Raw genomic sequence first — 20,999 nt, forward strand, 5'->3', positions numbered from 1 at the left:
TACACTTAAATTTGTAAACAAGAACATTTCTTAATAATATTATTTAACTTCCTTATTGACTAAAACTACCAAAAAATTATAAACACAGCAAATAAAACCATAAAATAAACAGCATAAACAAAATTATACAGAATAATTTAATTGTTCGGCCTATGACACTGGTAAATTAATCGCAAGAAAAACAAATAAAATATCATTATATATCTCTATATAATGGAACAATATATATACAAGAGATAAATATAAGACCATATCGAAATGTTATCGTTATCAAGAAATACGAACATTACATCAGAGTGATACAAAAATACATTAATAATTATGAAATATCTTACCTTATTACATATATGTTCTAAAATCAGTATGAATAACGAGTTAGAATATTTTAAAGTAAAAATAATTTAAAAACAAAACAAACCATATAAAATATTAAATTTGTTTTTGTTTTTCAACATCGTGATTTGAATATTGATGCGCCACTGTACGCTTACGGCATAGTAATTCAAATTGAATTGATAAGTGACGTAATTGGAGTAAAACAAAAACACAATTAACTGAAAATCACATTGCGATTGTTGCCGTGTAAGATAAATGAACAGCTAGCTAACTGATCGGCTTTGAAAGACAACTTCGACAATGAGTTTTGAATCAGTAAGTACGTCGTCGGTGAGCAGAGCTTCGGTAACTTTAAAGATAGATGGCTTTGGGGCGTACAAAAACCAAAAGGGAGAAACTAAAGCGGTTACACGATTTACATGGACCAATAGTAACAAAGTATCAGTTCAGGTAAGCTGCATATATGTATAATCTAATATAAATAATTTAATTGCAAAATCGAATAATAATATTTAAATAGTAGTACTAATAGTAATTAATTACATATATTTTTTTATGTTACATCCTTGTGTCAAACCTTGGAGGTAATTAAAATTATATCGATGACTAACTGTACTTAACTATTGATAATTATAAATTTTATTAAAAATAACAAGTCAAACAATTTGAAAATCGGTATCCATACAAGTGGGAAGTATTGAAGTACTTATTTGTTTGTACTTATTCAATATCACTTTGCCGAATATTGCTTTCAGTTTTTTATAGATAATTTTAATTAATCGAACATTTGGTATTCAGCATTTTCAAAATCACCACTAAAATTATTCATAAACTATGAAGGAATCAATTTATTTCTTATTTTTAATCTGGCACTAATAAATATATGTTATAAGTCAATAAAATTCAATAAAAACGTGTAAAAATTACTTAATTATTAATTATTTAAAATTGTATTTAAAAGGTAGTGAAGAAGTGTAGTTAAAAAATTAATAATTATTCTAGAACTACAGAAGATAAGGTCAGATTTTAATTAAAATGATTTTCACATTATTGATTAGTGAGTTGATAGCCAAATAGAGATACTATATATTTTAGAAAGACACTGGAAGTTATGTTTAACTAGGACCATATCAATGAGCGGCAGAAACTGAGAATCTTAAATGAATGAGTATGTTAATCCGTAAGATAAATAAATCTTTTAATTTTGATCAGGGTCCATTAGGTTTTTAAATAAAATTTTATTCACAAAGTTCAAAGTTTCAATGTTAAATACATTGAAATAATATAAATAGTATATAATATAGTTGAAATAATTATTTTGTCAGTTAGTATAAACTTAAATAAAGAACAATGATTTGAAAAATAAAAAAGCGTTTAATATTCAAAAATACCTAGGTTAAGTGTTCCAGCCTAGGTATTATACTATGTTATATACAGGTATACAAATATTAATTAACAGCTTATCGTCAACACCTCTTAAAGTTATCTCTCAAATATATACAAAATCCACAAATCAATATGTCTATTGATTTATGGATTTTGTATATATTTTTGTACCTGTCGGCAATATTTGATCTAGTTAATAATTTCAATTAACAAAAACATATATTATTATTATTTTCTTACAGTTTATTGTTAAACATGGGCTTCGAACCATGATACTACCGCTTGCTTACCGGACTGACTTGTCGCATATCGTGTAAAATTACACACTACCTTACAGATAATCTCAAACATAATTTAAAAACACCCATGACCGAATTTCAAATCAGCAGGAAACTCAAAGTAATATATCTAAAATCAATAAACTTGATGTTATGCTTGTTTTCTTTCTGGAACAATTATACCTTTTTAAATTAAGCTTAAACTTAATTACCTAATAACTAGAAAGGCAATTAATAAACAACTAATGTAAGTCGACAATAAAAAAAAAACATACTGTATTAAATATTATATCTGCTCTTAAAAATGATATATGTGATAAAAATTATGCCTACAATATTTTATCATCAAGTGTCAATTAATTATATATTTGTTGACAAGAATTGTAAATTTTGCACTTATTCAATCTTATCGATTGAAAAATATTACACCTATTATACATATTACACCTGATATTTAACAAAAAAATTAAACATATATATATATATATATATATATATGTATATATATATATATATATATATATATATATACATATATATATATATATATATATATATATATGTATATATATATATATAAGTGTCAATTAATTATATATTTGTGTACAAGAATTGTAAATTTTGCACTTATTCAATCGATAAAAAAATATTACACCTGATATTTAAGAAAAAATATTGCATTCATTCGATATTGCTGTTGTCTATTGTCTTTTTTGCACCTTCAATTTGTTGATTCGTCAAGTTCCTAAAAGTCCTTCGGGAGTTTCAGCTGGGTTTTCGTTCAGCAGGTTCGGATTCTATTGGTCGTCCAGGTCGTTCTTGCAACACTTTTAAATCGTTCAAACACAATTGACAATTTTAAAAATTAATTTAAATCTATTTTATCATAAAGCTGTATTTCGAAGAGTATGCTTATATCTAAAAGTAAAAATGCTTGTACGCATAAGATTTGCAAAAAAATACTATATCCAACGTTTGATAATAATATTTAAAAATAATAAATGCCCATATTGTTCTTATCATATAGACCTTTTATTTTATTCTTTTTACCTAATTGTTTTTTTTTCATATTCAAGATAATTAATTATGGAGCAACCATTACATCAATTAAAGTACCTAATAAACAAGGGAAAATAGATGATATCGTCACAGGATTCGATACTATCCAAGAATATTTAAGTTCGAAAAATCGTTATTATGGAGCAACAATCGGTAGAGTTGCTAACAGAACAGCAAAAGGAAAAATGGTATGTACTTGATATTTTAAGCGTAATATTATTCAACGGTAAATTTACAGACTGTTGAGGATGTGGAATATAATTTAGCTATTAATAATGGACCTAACCACTTACACGGAGGTCTTCAAGGCTTCGATAAGGTTTTATGGAACTACCACATCAGTAGGAGCAAAGTAATTTTAACTTATCATTCAGCTGACAAAGAAGAAGGATATCCGGGTATTATATAATAATGAGAGTTTAATATGACCATAAAATGAATATTTTGCAGGAGACTTGCTTGCAACAATTGCGTTCGAGCTCACTCCAGATAACGATTTCATAATTGATTATAAGGCAGTAGTTTCAAAGCCGTGTCCAGTAAATTTGACAAATCATTCATACTTTAACTTAGCAGGACATGGAACTGGAGCTAAGGAACTTTATAAGCATCAAATAACCATCAACGCTGATGCGTATACTGAGGTAGATGAAACTGCTATCCCAACAGGTTGTCAGACTCACTAAATAGGAGAAGTTATTATAATGTATAATATTGCAGGAAATTTGATCCCCGTGTCTGAGACAGTATTTGATTTGCGTGTTCCAAAAATTTTGGGCGATGTGATAACTAAAGTTCCGGAAGCCCCAGGATTCGATCATAATTTCTGTGTCACACGAATTTCTGAGAAGGTACACACTACATTAGGCATAAAGATAGTTTCAAGGTGAGGTAACGAATTATTTTACAGGATGTAGTATTCGTAGCGAAAGCTTTCCATCCACCAAGTGGAAGAGTCATGGAGGTATACAGCAACCAACCTGGCGTTCAATTTTATACTGGTAATTTTATGCCTGAAGATGAGAGCAGCCAAGGAAAAGGGGCTACTTATAAAAAACATGGAGCTTTCTGCTTTGAAACGCAAATATATCCAGATGCCGTCAATCATGTAAGTAATTTTAGAGGAAATATTAGCGGTGCCATATAACTAGATATATGTTTTCCAGGAACATTTCCCGAAGGTTATATTGAATCCAGGTGAGGAATATCACCATTTGACAAAGTTCAGATTTTTAGTAAAAAATTAAAATAACATAGAGTACCATGAGAAACTTAACAATATACAGATAAAAATGTAATTGTATTTTTTTTTCATATTTAGTCTCCAAATTTATAAATACATAGATACATAGATACATAGAAAATACATAGAATACAGTATATATATATATATATATATATATATATATATATATATATATATATATATATATATATATATATACAACATTTTAATTTCCTTTAGAACTATGTATATATATATATATATATATATATACAGCGACACCACTAGACGACACTTCAAGTATTACAATGAGCCCAAAAGCACAATAGTGAAATTTTCGAAGAGACAAAAAAAATATTATAAAAACACACCCTCTTCTAAATAAAATGACATAAAATTCACCACATTTAAAAAGAAACCAATATCTGGAATGTAAGACTTTAGATTAAGGATCTTGATATAAGAAGAACTATGCCTTGATATCATTACAAAGATACTCGTTAAAAATTTATTTGGTTATATTATTCAATAACTTCATAATATTGGTAACATTTTACAACATCTGGTCCTACATTATTTCATATATTTCCAGAATAACGTACATATGCACAATAGAATACAAAAAAATACATGATACAAAATAAGATTAAAAGCGTATTTCCAACTGTCAAAATATCCACACAAACTTTATATTAAAAAATAAGTCAAGATTAATAAGATTAATCAGGCAAATTTTACACTATATCAAATTAAACAAATTAATATTATTGTAATATAAAGGTGTTTAGGAGCAGTAGACGTTGAATCGTTTAAGATAATTGCTGGGTGATTCGGTATCCAGGGTAGCACAAAACATAAAAGCGATATTTTGATGGAGAAATCTGATAACACAATAATTATTTGATTCCCTACTAATGTTTTTGTACGGCATTGGATAATGGGTTTCTGCCACTATTATTACAAATATATATTGTTGAAGACACCCTAACTTCTCTTGCAAGAAAATACATTAATATAGTTAGGTAATATATATATATACATATATATATATATATATATATATATATATATATATATATATATATATATATATACAGATAAAATCAAATAGATATAAACACATATATCGCATAAGTTAAAGTCTTGATACCTTCAATCAAAAGTACCTTACAGTATTAACATCTACAAACAACACAATCTTATTCAATTGGAAATAGATTTTGGAACAACAGGATAAAAATGGCTATAAATATACGGGAAAAAAGTATTAATTTAATATTAACCTATTAGATTGATTGCTTAATTAATACATGGATCACTAATTTACCAAAAAGTTAGACAAATCAAAAACTAAATAATGAATAAACATATTACGTGATTGATAATATTTTTATCAGCGATATCTAACATATTGAAAATGCAATGTATAAATATAAACTGTTATATAATAGACAACAATATTGACTACATAAACTAACTGGTAAATTCTATGGTTTAGATAATGACTCTATGTAAAATACCATTTTCCATTTTATATTAATGAGTTATTCAATGTTTACAGACGGTAATCACAGAATGTTCAAAATTGCATTTTTGGCATTAATTCTTTGGTTATTTGATTTAGATAAATCTGATACCAAATCCCATAAAACACTACAAAGTTCGAAGACAATGAATTGCAGAAACTGTTGGATGAAAAACCAGCTCAAACTTTCATAGAACAGTAAAATAGGCAGCTAAGGTAAGGCAAAAGGAGAGGTTTCTCTAGCGTACGATAACTGGTGATAATAACGGATCTACTACGACAATTCTAAGCCTAAAATGGCATGGGTCAGTCCAGAAAAACCACCCACATCTAGATCGAAGCATTGAAACTTGCTTCGGTCTTCTCCGCCCTGATTAGTGTATTACGAACTGCTAAAACCGAATGATATATTTACTACAGATTTCTGCCGATGTTAATTGAACAAATTTGATGACTTGTATTGTTACAAAAACCATCAACAGTGAATAACGGACGCAAGGCCATACTAGCTCTATGCATTCAGTATACTGCAGTAAAACCACTATCGCAGTATTTGATTTTTGAACGAAATACGCTTTCGGTTTACCAATGAAATGCGTTTCACGCACTTGAAGTGTAACTAATAAAAATATCTAATATTAAAAAAATATTATCTTAAACGTTAGCTACAATAAAAGATCGTATCTTAATATTAAGCGAAATAACTTATTTGACACTGTTAAAATGACTTTATAACAACTGAATAGACTGGCAAGTAACATTACGCAGTTCAGCAGCCATATATCTCTGAATTATAGATATATTTAATTAAAGAAACCTTGAAATCTTGATCTCGTTCCGCCTTCAGTTACTAGAATATTTGTATATTGTTCTTCAACTTTATTAATATTGATCAATAATTCTATTTTAATTAAATTTAATCTTTTATTAATTTAAAAATTAAAGCAATTCAATTTGAAAAAATACTTGTTTCTGATCTCTAATTGTCAATCAGTCGATCAAAAAACTTGCCTAAAACCAACTAGTCTCATTAATACAAAAGGTTTTAGTATTTGCTTATATAATAGCAATTTAGTATGTACAGATAAATGTGATTTTAGCCAATATATTTTCCAATACAATACAATACAATACATTTACAAATCGCCAATACGTTTTCCTATATTTCAATTCCAATTATTTTCTTCTTTATATGTCTCTTCTAGCAAAGTTTTGCATCAGGATTCATTCCTAGATATTTAGAGTCGTTTCTATATGGAATGATAGTATTATTTAATGTTATTGGTGCTTGTACGGTCTAATTGTAGGTGAACTACACAAGTACGGATTTACTTTCATTAATTTTTATTTTCCAAGCGTGTGTTCAATTATTCATATTGTCACTTGCCTCTTGTAATTTTCATGTGGCTTCTTCACTATAATCTCCGACAGCTATAATCGCAGTATCATCAGCAACTGTAGCCATCGTAATATTCTCCATTTATGGTATATCACAAGTGTAGAGTAGATAAAGCATTGGCCCATTTCATTTCTCATGATTTTCATTTCATTTTTCATTCTCAGTTCATTTCATGCTAAACCTTATTGAAAGTTTGTGTTACATCTAAAAATATAGCTGAGCATACTTTTTTACTTTCGTAGACTTTCGTAACAATGAACGGGATACGTAAAACAACACACACCACACCACATTAATTTTTCCATATAATTAACTAGACCTTGATAAGAAAACGTGAGATTGATCAGATTCTTTGTATTTGAAAAATATCTCATATTTGCTGTCATGAAGTGTTATTATTTTTAGAAAACTGGCAAAAAAATCCTCTTTACACGAGTGATTACGTTCTTAAACAAAAATCACTTTGAAGACACTTTTACTAATAATATGGACCAATTTTTGATACGCCTATACACCGAAACAACCAGGTTGATATCATCAACCCCATCAGAAGCGTCACGATGAAATCTGATGGGGCGTTTATTTTTAACTCGTCTTGATACCCGACCACATTGCAATTATCTCGAAACAGTTTGAACGCCCATGGCTGCTGGACTTTTGTTTGTTTCGATTAAAAACGGCCGGTTGCTCTTAATAGGTTTAAGATATGGAGATGAGTTAATGTACGAAATTGCAGGTTCCACGCGCAACAGGTCGTTACCGTTAAACGAGCGATCGTGTCCGGATTTTCAGATCAGATGGAAAAAAATCGGTAGTGCCACTTATTTTCTGTGTCAATTTTCAGTGGCGGAATCAAACGGGGAATGGGAAGAACGACGAGCGAAGGAAAAAACGGATTTTAAATCGATGCCGGTGGGATTATAAAACCGGCGGATGTTTTTGTTGAAATCGATGAATGAAAGTGAATAAATGGGGAAAAATGGTATTTGATCAATAAATACCTCGTGATGTCAATCCAGTTCACTTATGACCGGGAACAAAATGTAAAATAAACGACGTTCGAATTTTAATAATATTGCATTCTTAAAAAAAAAATTTCAATCCTTCTGAAGGTTTTGACGATAATTTTTCGATATTTCCTTTTAATTGCTAGAAATTTGTAATAATAGTGATGTCATATACTGTTTTTGTATATATATATATATATGTATATTTAAAAAAATATTTTTCATCATTTTTTACAACTTATTATTATCTTTATGGCAATATGGCAATACTGTTTCACAAAAAGAATATTAATTTGGCAGCGATCCGCAGCGAAGGGGCCTCTATGGTGAATACACTAGGTGCGGCAGAACCCCGTACAGCCCTTGCCAAGTTAGAGCATAACTTTGCATTTGTCAGTCGCCGTTGCTGATTTTAGCAGCTCAAGTTATACTAGGTCTTGCTGATTCAACCATATCTGCTGCAGGGATTGATGGCCATTAATATTTTGCTTCGATATCGATGTGAATAGCTCTCATGAGCTAACCCATGACCTTTGGCGCTTGGAATTATTATAGTAAAATCACCTTTCATCGCCAGTCACAAAACACCACAGAAAACTCTTCTTTTTTGTTTAGCAGGTAATAAAACAGCGATAGTTAAATGGTTCTAACTCATATTTTCAATTTTTTAAACTTTCCCGTCGCATTCATGCAAATAGAAACAGTCGATTCATGAACTGAAAATTCTTTGACAATTTGACATTCGTCTTTTACGTTAAGACTATTGTCTTGGAATTTTTTAGTTCACCGGGGCGTTCTTTGCCAATGACATCAAAATCAGCACTTTTAAATAATTGGAACCAAAAGAGACAATTTGAATATGACGAAACATCATCACCATAAGTTTCCAAAATTCTTTCGGCAATATTAATTTAATAATTTAGAAATTTAACAATTACTTTGCCTTATTCACTAATAATTATTTCAAAATGTAAAATTAAAATCAGAAATATCTGCTTAATAAATGTCCTCCTTTACCCTATGAAAGATCTGAAATTAAAACACTTACTATCACTGATACCATCACGGATAGCAGGTAAAATTGTATAGCATGTTGAGGAATGTATAATTTTGGTAAAATATAAAATGCGAAAAAACTACAAGTGGATGCATAAAAGCATTTTGGTACAAGTATATAATCCTCTATATTAATATGTCCATATTATAGGTCATAATGGTAGTTAGCAAATTAATGAAACAAGTATGTGTCTGGCACTAAATGTGTGGATAAATTGTTTGTCATAACAATAGTCACCTTAATTCAAACCAAATAACAGTATATATGTTATACATATATATATGTCTCCAGGCCAGAAAATTATAAAAATAATCAAGATATCTTACAAAATATATACGTGATTTATATAGCATAGCATATGCTATATTTTCACATGGGAAACAGCAAAATAATATTGTTCCTTCGTCATTTAACACCATTAACACATCAATCCCTTGTGCTCACAAAAAGTAATTAATACACCGGATTCGTATCAAATTACCTTGCAACTTCCGTATCAATGAAGTGTTTTTTCATCCCCTAATGTCTTACAATGAAAACTAATACTAGAAACATATATATAACGTGACAGATATGCACTTGATTCTTCTAAAAAAATCAGCTAGTTTAATGTAACAGATCAATTGAAAAGACCCCGGCCTACCATAGTAAGATCAATTGAAAAGACCCCGGCCTACCATAGTAAAACACATTTTTTTGACAAAATTAGTTTTTTTATTCAACATAATTCCCTTCAAGGGTGATACACTGATGATAGCGACCCTCCAAATTTTCGATACCATTTTTGTAATATGATTTGTTCTTTGCTTCAAAATAGGCCTCAGTTTCGGCGATCACCTATTCATTCGAAGAAAATTTCTTCCCCGCGAGCAATCTTTTGAGATCTGAGAACAGGAAATAGTCGCTGGGGGCCAGATCTGGAGAATATAGTAGATGAGGAAGCAATTCGAAGACCAATTCATGGATTTTTGTCATCGTTTTCACTGATTTGTGACACGATGCATTGTCTTGGTGAAGAAGCACTTTCTCTTTCTTCAAATTCGGCTGTTTTTCGGCGATTTCATGCTTCAAACGGTCCAATAATGCTATGTAATAATCGCAGTTGATTTTCTCTCCGTTAAGATAAAATGATTTGGAAGTAAAATGAAAGTTTATGCTGTAAGCACTTTTTATAACCACAGAGCTGAAATGAAAACCTAACTAGAATTATGTCCAGATTATTTTCCTTAGCACAACATCATATCTGGATGCCACATATACATATGGGTTTAAGGATATGCTTATACAGCAATAATCTATTGTATGTCAAAGCAGAGTCTCCTCGAAATAGACAATACATTTCTAAATGTAATATCCAGTTCTGCTTTCTTCTTCTTTACATAAACCTTCCAACGTCCAGTATCATTCCTAAATATTTTGCAGTGTCAGCATATGGTACTTGGATATTATTTATTCTGATAGGGACGTCTTGATTTTTCTTGTATGTAAAACTGACGTGGACAGATTTAGACTCATTCAAACCGATACTCGGTCCAATTGTTAATTTCGCTTACTAATATTTGTAATTCTATTGCTTCATCGTAGTCCTTAGCTATAGTAGTTATTGTAGTATGTTACTTAACTCTGAAAGATTACCGATCTACATCAGGTAAAGGACTGGTTCCAACACCCTATCCTAGGACACTACAACTTTCAATCCCAAATAGGTATCCTCATAGCCTCTAAAGGCTCTATCAGAAATATACGCAACCCATGCTATAGGTTCCTGTAATAGGACCTGTAATATGCACTCAATTACAAGGCATAATAACAGCAATATTACAAAACTTAATAATAAAATATCCATGTAAAATAAAATCTAACTGTTTTTAAAGAAATGATTATTTCAGGAAAGACAAGTTTTCCTAGTGAAAACATAATATAAATATAAATTCCAAAATTTAATGTTACCTCAATATGTTTTCAAATTCTTATGGTTAAAAACTAAATTTAATGGAGATTTCTGACCTAGAAATATCTTCAAGTGAAATAAAAAAACAGACAAGTTTTCAAAAATCGTCTTAAAGGCATATTCTTGAAAGATTAACTTTTGAAAATAAGAAAAAATAATAGGTTTTTCAATTTTCTAAAGTAAAATACTGCACATATTATTCTAGGTATTACTACAGGTATTCAGTCAAATTAGTTATTTAGCAAAAGTAAAGCGATAAAATCAATCCCTATAGGATGTTCTAATTCATATGAAAATAATGAACTAAAAAACAAAATACTTAAGAATATTAAATACCAACACAAAGAGAAAAGACTAACCTTAGTTTAGTCACTGGGCTAAGAAATTAAACAATTTAGTTGAATAATACGAAATCAGGAAAATTAACAAAATAAATTACCGCAAACCTTGCAGAAAAGCCATTTCATGATTTTTAAGTGTAAGAGTTAATTTAACAAATCATAGTTGATTGCAATCATTCCTCAATACATTTCAGGCTACCTTATTTTTATGTTGAGTCATTCTTAAAACTATATGATCACGTATATATTATCAAACCTCAGAATACAACGTTACGTTCGTCCGCTACGTAATAAGCAGTTACACACATCTCGATACTTAAAATTATATACCCAGCAGTCAGTAGCCTTGTTCGAACACCGTATAAATATCGTCCATTTTTCTTCAGCAGGCGCCCGAAGCGTATCATTTTTTGCATTCTCTTCTTTAAAGACCACCTGGCCCAGGAACATTTAAGGGCATGGTGCGTGTCCCGTATCAGATTTTTTTTCATTTCGGTCCAGTAATACCGCAAGACGGTGATAGAGTGAAACCGAAAAAATCGTCAAAATACGTCTATAAACTGAAGTTCACCTGGCTCCATCGACTTATCGGAAGATTCTAGCCGCCCAAACACCTGTGAAATACCTGCGGGTTCGACGCGTCATCGCTCGACTTGATCGAACGAAGCTCTAAAGCTTTTTCGTGCCTTTTTTATTTTTAACGTTTTGGTTAAGGGAAGTTTCATGTTCCGACGCTTTTACACTTCGAGGAAGACAATGTGGCAGATGGCGTTTGTTGCTGAAGGAAACGAACATATAAGAATGTAGCACGTCATTATTTTTAATCAAATAAAGTATAATTTGCTTCATACGGCTTGAAGTGAGTTCTTATGTTACAATTAAGAATTCAACCCTATCTTTATCAAACACCATTATTCAAATTTAATGATACGAAATGTAACCAATGTAATTTTTTATAGTTTCATATTTTTTATGGTCACAAAAAGCCAAAAAACTTTAACGGTATTAAAATTATACTATATACTGTATCAAATGAAATTAGTTTTGCACATAGTGCTATCATGAATTTGTAATAAAAAATATTAGGAAAATCATGGAAACTAATTATATTTTTAAATATGATATACTTAAAAGATATTATTACATTCATCAATAACCAAAGTTGGATTTTTAACACAAAAAAACATTTTAAAATAAAATATGCACATAATAATCGTCGTAATAACTAAACAAAGGCCTTATTTAACCAATCTACTACACGTATTTTATATTCTACTATATAGACACCATTTTGCCTAATACCTACCTAAACCTATTGATCTATTTACAATATTATTTTAACTACTACAAACTGACTACTTTGAAGTCGGTGCCGAACCTAAATCTAAACTAATATGATTGTAGTTTAGATTTGTTTTGTTGCTAATTTAATTTTTTGTATATGTCACAAAATTATATTGTTATTTTTATATTGTTTGGACTCGGCGCCGACTTCAAAGTGATCAGTTGGTAGTAGTTAAAATAATATTGTAAGTAGATAAATAGGTTTAGGTAGGTATTAAGCTAAATTGTAGTGTAGTAGATTGTTTTATTTAGTTATTAGAACGATTATTATGTACATAATTTCTTTTATTTTTTTTGTGTTAAAAATCTCATTTTTATTATTTTTTAAATTTTTAGTGAGTTCTTTATTTATTTATTATAAAATTCGGTTGAATTTTTATGTTAAAAATATTTTATTTTTCTCTTTTTAGTGTTAGGTATTTATTCAATAAATTACGCAGTTATTTTATTTAATATTGCAATGGGTAAGCCAAGTAAAGGTATGAGCAGCCCGTATGAGGAAAAATAGGAATAAAGAAACAATGGTACTAAAAAGAACAAAAAGAATGTTGCCACAAAATTATTACTATTACTATTTTTGTATTATTTGTGGTCGACGCCGACCTCAAACTGATCAGTTGGTAGTACTTAAAATAATATTGTAAATAGATAAATAGGTTTAAGTAGGTATTAAGACAAATTGTGAACGCTGAACGTTTCAGGCCCCGAGGTCCACTACCTAGCCTAGGCGATTTGACAAATGTTCTAACCAAACTAGAACAACAACGAAATCATTGCCCGTTCCGGGAATTGAACCCGCGTCGTCCGCGTGGTCCCTGTGATCAATATTTCTACAGCTTCCCATGTGATATGGAGAGAACTTAAAAACCAAACTAATGGGCTTTTGCACTGAACAACTTCCGCTCTTTCATCACATGAGCTCAGCAATAACATTATACACAAATATCCGGTTATTTTAAATAAAAAATATGTGGAAACTTTGTATGTGCCTTTGAAATTTGAGGTTTTCCCTCGATTTCCCGGTATTCCGCCATCAAATCCTGACTTGGTTCCAATGGGATCAACTCGGAAATGCACTATTTCGAATAAAAAAAGAATTTTGAAAATCGGTCAATAATTGACGGAGAAATCGGTGAGCATACATTAAAAGTATATATATACAGTCAAACATAGAACCTCTAGAAAAAAATTGTAATTAACATTGGATAACGAACCTCCTTTCATTTCAGTAGTTTCCCTCAACAAAGCTTCAAAATATTTACTTATTTGTACATCCAAGAATATTGAAAAAAAGAATATTAAGTTGTCTTGTTAAAATTATTTTCTAGATCATAACTTCTGAACTAGAAAATATATTTAATTTATTACGAATGCAATCGTATTTTTAAATAAAATCAAGATACCTTCACCAGGTGAAATCGTGCATTCCTCGTAGCATATTAAACACACCCAACGTCAAAATTATACAAAATTAAAAATTGGCGTTGCTTCATTTAAATCAAATTACCCGCCGCCACGGACGCAACATCATTCCGTTATACTTCTTACAATTTAACTTTCGTATCCTGCGGATGTTTTTTTATGCTCCCGGCTTGATTGATGGGCGTGTTATCTACCATCAGACGTTTTGAAATCTGTTGGTAGTAATTTAGGCTAGACAGACTGCTCCGGGAGTAACAATGGTAATATAGACAGACAATGGCACTCTTTTTACTCGGTAAAAAAACTTAAGTGTCGGAGATCTAGATCGACCTGATTTTTTCATCGGTTTCTTTTGTTGTTCTCCTACACTAATTAATCTAAAGGTATAATACGGTCCCGTGAAAGAAACGGTTCTCGATTTGATTAATAATTCAGTAAATTCTTCCAAACTCCTTTCACGGAAATAACAGGAAATATTTTTTAATATTTTACCGTGATGTATAAGTTGCATTAATATTGTTGTTCTCATCATCGGTTTACTCCGACATCAAGAGAGAAATTAGGATAGAGGTAAATTACGTTGATAAAAGAAAAACTAAAAGCAAGAAGACTATGACACAGAACCAGAAATGTTGTAGACAAAACAAGACCAATTATTAGACACTGCCTATTAAATATAATGAAAATGAATGAGTTCGACGTAACGATGAAAAAACTGAATTATTCACAGAACATTTAGCTAATGTATTCCAACCGAATGATATAGAATCTACAATAGATTATCTGTTTATAAGCCCGATCTAGCTGTAAATTTGACTTCTCAATCCTAAAAAGGCTCCTAGAATTTATGATATTTTACCTAGAGTATTAAAAGAGCCGCCACGAAGAGCAATAATCATGTTGACATATATTCAATGCCTGCTTAAAACTAAAATAAGGTTGCTCGAATAATTATACTTAAAAAGCCTGACAAATCAGCAGAACAACTTGGATTTTGCAGGCCTATTGCACTGCTACCTGCGATATCAAAATTATTTGTCAAATAATTTAACTTAATTAAACAGTTAAAACTAAAAAAATGCCAGATTTTCAGTTTGGGATTCGAAATCCCATTGGCATTCGAAGAAAAAAATACGGTCCTGCAATACTCTTGGAGGTCTCATAAGCTTTTGACTGGTTATGGTATTTGGAATTAATATACAAAATGAGCAAATTGCTACCACGGAATTACTATCTACTGCTGGAATCATGTATTTTCGAAAGAAAATTTAGAGTCTCGCATGAAGGGGCATTCTTAACACTGAAACCTATTATGAGTGGAGTTCCACAGTGTCTTGGGACCATTCTTATATCTGCTCTATACTGTTGAATACTAACAATAAAAGAAACAGTATTCAGAACATTTAACATAGCAAAAGATTTATCTCTGTCCAAGGCTGTTGAAAAAGTACAAGTAGCGGTCTACAAGATATACAAATGGACCATGGACTGGAAAATACAGCTTAATAGTTCCAAATATGTCCCTGTTAATTTAGCGTTGCAGCAAAATGACAAAAACCTTTAAAAAATTATATTACTTAACGAATGTCCGCAAGCAGAATCAGCTAAATACCTACCTGAATATAACTCGATGGTAGGTTAAACTAGAAACATCGTATTGGACAAAAAGCAAATCAGATTAAGCTCAAAGCAAAGCAACAGCACTGATTATTTGGAAGATACACTCAACTTGACCTGAAACCAAAGCGATAAAGCATAAAGCCAATTTGGACCTACGAGATGCAAATATGAGGTTGCACTAAGACATCTAACAAATTAGTAATCCAACGCACCCAAAACAATGTTCTACGATTAATTACCAATGCTAATCGCTAGGTAATCAATGAAGAGCTGTACGATGACCTCGGAATCCAATGGATACATGAAATGATCCAAGATTTCTCCTTAAAACATGAAATAAGGTTGCTAAATCACAGCAACGTGGAAGCAATACAGCTACTGGACATAGGAAATCAGAAGACTGAAGCGAATCAAACCACACAAACTTGTTTAGTGTATATGAGTATTCTTAACTTTAGCAAAAGTAGATACATACTGATGCATTAATCTTGCCTTGTTTGTCTATTACAAGTACAATAGAACACTAGTAATAAATTATTTTGTAAATTGAGATTGTAGTAAGCACATCTAATGTAAGATGTAATTAATAAAAATATCAGTTATCAACATAAATCTTGATACAAAACAAACATATGAACAACTTTAAGGCAAACAAAAGACAAATAAAGCAAACAAATTTACAAAACAACATATCATTGAACGTAATATTCACTGGGAAATTCTAAATTGTTTGAAGAAAATATAATAACTGATTAGCAATAAATACATATATTTTAATAGTTTTTAATTTGTTTCAAAATATATTTGAACTTTTAATATGAATTAACTAAACAACAGCACATCAATAAATTTAATTCGTCAAGTTAAGATAAAGTATTGGTGGTTACCATCAAGAATCAGTCAGGTTTCTGTCAAAAATTGACAGTGTATGTAAATTGTGTTTTAATTTGATAACTAATGCACTTTATTTAAGTTATCTTGTTCTCACATTCAATAAATACATTTTAAGGGTAACTTGTCTCGATATATGAAGATGTTCTGATTGGAGTGTAAAAAGTTCAGGTGCTCGAAGTAAAGAAGGCTTTGAAACCTCAATGCGATAAAAGAAATTATGGAGAGTATTTTAAAAAGCATTATGTAAGGCTCCAAAGTCGTTAAAATTAATTATCAATTTAAGGAAAAGGGATATGTCTAATATGTGCGTGATCTACCAATAAGACACGTACAAAGAAGGAGAGTAATTAGTAACGAGACACAGACATAAAATTTATTAATTCTGACCTATCATCATAACACCTCATTATTTGAAAAAATTTGGGTTCTTTATGATTGCTTTAAATGAGCATACTTAAATTCAATGGATTTTTTTTAAACGAAGTGATTGCTTGAAGATATATTTAATTTATTTATTATATTAGTATAGTAGATAGGTTAAATAAGGTTTTGTTTATTTTTATTTAGTTATTACAACGATGATTATGTACAGCTTTTATTTTAAGATTGTTCTTTTTTGTGTGAAAAATCTAACTTTCATTATTTTTTACTTTTTAGTGAGTTCTTTATTTATTTTTGAAGTCCTTTCAAATTTTTTCTTAATTATTAACTAAGATTTATTTTGATTGAGACATTGGCTGCGAACTATGATACTAACCCTATCGATTGATGATTGGCCAACTTAAAAGACAATTCCAGAAGATGTTCGGTGTCACTCAGGCTAGTTACTGGCGTGACTGAGATGATTGTTTCTTGTCGGATTTTACACCATTGCGTATAGACAAAAATACTTAAATTTAAACATAAATTCAAAACAGTAATAGCCACAGACGACTTGGAACCGCAGTAGTATTATTATCATGTAGGCATTCCCATTCAACTATTGTACTTTAGGTTTGTGATTGTAGTTGTAAATGCCGCTAGACAACAGTGCAAATCCAACAAGGAGTAACAAACAACACCAGTAACCAGTCTAGATAAGACCGACTGTCTTCTAGCGTAGTCTCTAAGTCAGTTATTGACCAGTCGGTAGGCTTAATGTCGAGGACCATGGTTAAAATAGAGTCCATGTTAAGTAGTAGGTCCAGTCCAGATAGTCCATATCTGGCTGTTAAAAAAGAAATGTTAAAAATGTAGTAAAAAAAGTAATAGCCCGAACTATAAGTTACTCTAACCACTGATAATTATATATATATATATATATATATATCATCAAAAAATTGTATCAAGATATAAACCATTTAAAATAAAAAATAATTATAAATTCCTTAATTGTCTTATGGGAGGGGTATTTTCTATAAAAATAGCTTAATAATTAATTATGATATAATAAAAACACATCGGTATATAAAAACATAATAAAAATTATTATTTAAATAGCAGTAGTTTATTAAATAATTATATTAATGTTTTTATAGTCAACGCAATTTATTTGTTTGAATATATTATTCAAGAATGTTTTAATAACTATTCAACATAGTGTTGAAACTAAATCAAAGTTATATAAAAATATATTGACAATAAAATTATAGAATACTTCATTTGTAATTACAGGTTAATAATCTATGTAAATTAAAATTATACATGATACATAAATTAGTATCAAAAATAACGTTTTTATAATTTTAATCATTATTTATTAGTATGTGTTTATTATACACATATTTTTCCATCCTCAAAATCCCACAATCACTTAATAAGTATGCTACACTGCATCGGAAACTAAATCAGATTTTACCAAAAAAAGTGCTGGCAGTAAAATTATACGATACATTTTTAAATTATTCCATGAATATCTTAATGAGGCAGCATTGATACAAATATGAAAATATCAAAGAATATAGACCAAATAAAAATTTATATTTGCTCCAAAAATGTTTCCATTACTCGCCTGCTGTTCAGTACAAGTTTCAATTTTCCAACGTAAATCCACTGTATTTTTATTACCCTCTTACCCACCAAGAAGAAAAAATGGTTTTTATATACCTAAATAATATTCGGCCTTTGTTTTTAATTATCACGCAGTTATTTGCATAAATAAATAAATTAATTCGTATTATTGTCAACGAATGGTAGATATAAAATAATCATCAGAAAAAATGTCGATCGTCATCGGTTCGGGCGCTGATGGGGGGTCGAAGCGTGTTGCCCCCTGTTATCCTACTTAAGCAATATGTGGTAGATATCGCCCCTGTTGCGATTTCAATATTTATTCGAAATAATCAATTTTCCCACAGCATTACGGGAGGTAATTTCAGGTTGTTTTTTTACTTATGTAATATCAAGTTTATTAAAATTATCATAATTTATTATTTTTAAAATGGTATTCAGTAAATCATTACCCGAAAATATTTTGTAACGATTTAATCTTTCAATAACAGATGATTAATTAATTAATTAATTTTGCGTGGAAAAGTAGGACTGGAGTAGAACAAGTTCAATACATGTATCGAAGTATTGTTTTGATATTTCTCTCCCCTTCATTTTCATCATTTTTTTATTTGCCGATAAATAGATATTTCTTTAAATAAATTGTTAAATTTTTAAATTAAATCAATATATCGATAATTCTTATCATCCGGCCAAAATCCCTAGAACAAATTCGATCAGCTGCAAAAAAACTACCCCAACAACAAGAGGAATTAGAATTAGAATTAGAATTAGAACATGAAGTAAATTGTCTCCTTGAAATTACAGATAAGACAGATTAAAGAAGAAAAGTTAGAAACGAATGACACATAACCAGAAATGAAACAGACAAACGACTGTTTATTAGAATCAGTAATCACACAAATCAAAAGATTAAGGAATATAAATAGAATTGCGCCGAAAAATACGTTAGTGAATGAAGCCTGGAAGCAGACAAAATTATACACTATGGAGAGCAGAACTCGAATTAACTCACAGATTTAAACGACAAACTATTCAAGTGCTGCCTATTTAAAATAATCGAAATTAATGGTAGACGGTAATGAGTAAAAATCTGAATTATCCAGATAATATTTTCTTAATATATTTTATATATTAATTCAGCACATTTTTATTGGCTCGAAATAGCTGTACAACTAGTTTATCGAGTAAAATATTTCAGTATTTCTCCCCAATTATTGAAATAACTGCCTGGAAAAAAGCAATCATCATCAAACATATTTAATACCTGTTTGAGATTGAATCATATTTCGATATGTTTTAAAGTAATACAAATAATTATGATTTTAAAAAATTTATAAAGGGCCGAACAAGCGATGAATGAGGTATTCAAATTATTTCAGAAACTGTTGTCAAAACGTATTAAAACTTTTATAAAAATACTAATTTCCAGTTTGGATTTAGAAATCAACATTCAACAATCAATCAAGTGTACTGAAGAAGAAGAGCAACAGCGGTTATTGAAGAGGCGTTTGAAGAAAAAATAATGACCAGGTATGACATATGGGGGTAATCCATAAATAGAAAAAAAATTATAAAAATTTGGACTTAATGTCAACGTTCAGGATGACAAATAGGGGTAAAACATTTGAATGATACAAAGACAAACGATAATTATTGAGAGACAACGGAATGATTCATATGAGTTAAATTCATTGAGTCCGAATCTTCTTCTAATAGAATAAAGGTGATAACAATCTTTCAAAAGGTGAAAGCAAGAAATGGAGTCACAGAATTCACAGCTTACTGGAGCGCTTGGGGACATCAATTGGTCGTGCGAGAAACAATAGTGTCCCAGTCTGAGTCGACAGAGTTTCACTGCATAGGAAAGGGTGGGAGAAACAGGAAGGAAAAGTTACTTTTGATTTCAAAGAATTTGTTTGATTCTTTCTTGGTTTTGATTGATTCCTCAAACATCCAGCTTCATTGCACTATATCCCTGGTAAAGGTTCTGATGATGGAATAGGAATCAGTATGGAAACATAGATTCTCGATTGGCAGATGAGAGTGGACAGAAGACATCGCCGCGGCCTCTACTTGTTCATTTCCAAGTGTCCCAGATCTATACAGATATCCAACATTTCGCGTTAAAATATGAAGTAAGGTTACTAAATCACAGCAACGGGG

General features: G+C 30.1%; 2 protein-coding genes across 3 annotated transcripts in view; one reads left to right on the forward strand and one right to left on the reverse strand.

Moving 5' to 3' along the window:
* fng (fringe) overlaps positions 1-20,999 on the reverse strand; it is a 271,035-nt gene that overhangs the window by 149,485 nt on the left and 100,551 nt on the right. The gene's annotated exons all lie outside the window — the stretch shown is intronic.
* On the forward strand, positions 532-4,357 carry LOC143192065 (galactose mutarotase). Its single transcript, XM_076397536.1, has 7 exons — positions 532-786; positions 3,077-3,247; positions 3,298-3,457; positions 3,510-3,728; positions 3,780-3,910; positions 3,970-4,167; positions 4,226-4,357. The coding sequence occupies exons 1-7, from the start codon at positions 637-639 to the stop codon at positions 4,304-4,306; spliced, it is 1,110 nt and encodes a 369-aa protein (XP_076253651.1). The 5' UTR covers positions 532-636; the 3' UTR covers positions 4,307-4,357.

The sequence above is a fragment of the Rhynchophorus ferrugineus genome, unplaced genomic scaffold (genome assembly GCF_030347505.1).
Source record: "Rhynchophorus ferrugineus isolate W39M unplaced genomic scaffold, kcgeb_rfMv2 rfM2, whole genome shotgun sequence".
Classification (NCBI taxonomy): domain Eukaryota; kingdom Metazoa; phylum Arthropoda; class Insecta; order Coleoptera; family Curculionidae; genus Rhynchophorus; species Rhynchophorus ferrugineus.

Excerpts from the sequence above, each read along its gene's own strand:
- LOC143192065 (XM_076397536.1), top strand. The coding sequence starts at position 637 with ATGAGTTTTGAATCAGTAAGTACGTCGTCGGTGAGCAGAGCTTCGGTA. Across the intron at positions 3,458-3,509 it reads CAAAGAAGAAGGATATCCGG|GAGACTTGCTTGCAACAATT; the intron begins GTATTATATAAT and ends AATATTTTGCAG. Across the intron at positions 4,168-4,225 it reads ATCCAGATGCCGTCAATCAT|GAACATTTCCCGAAGGTTAT; the intron begins GTAAGTAATTTT and ends TATGTTTTCCAG.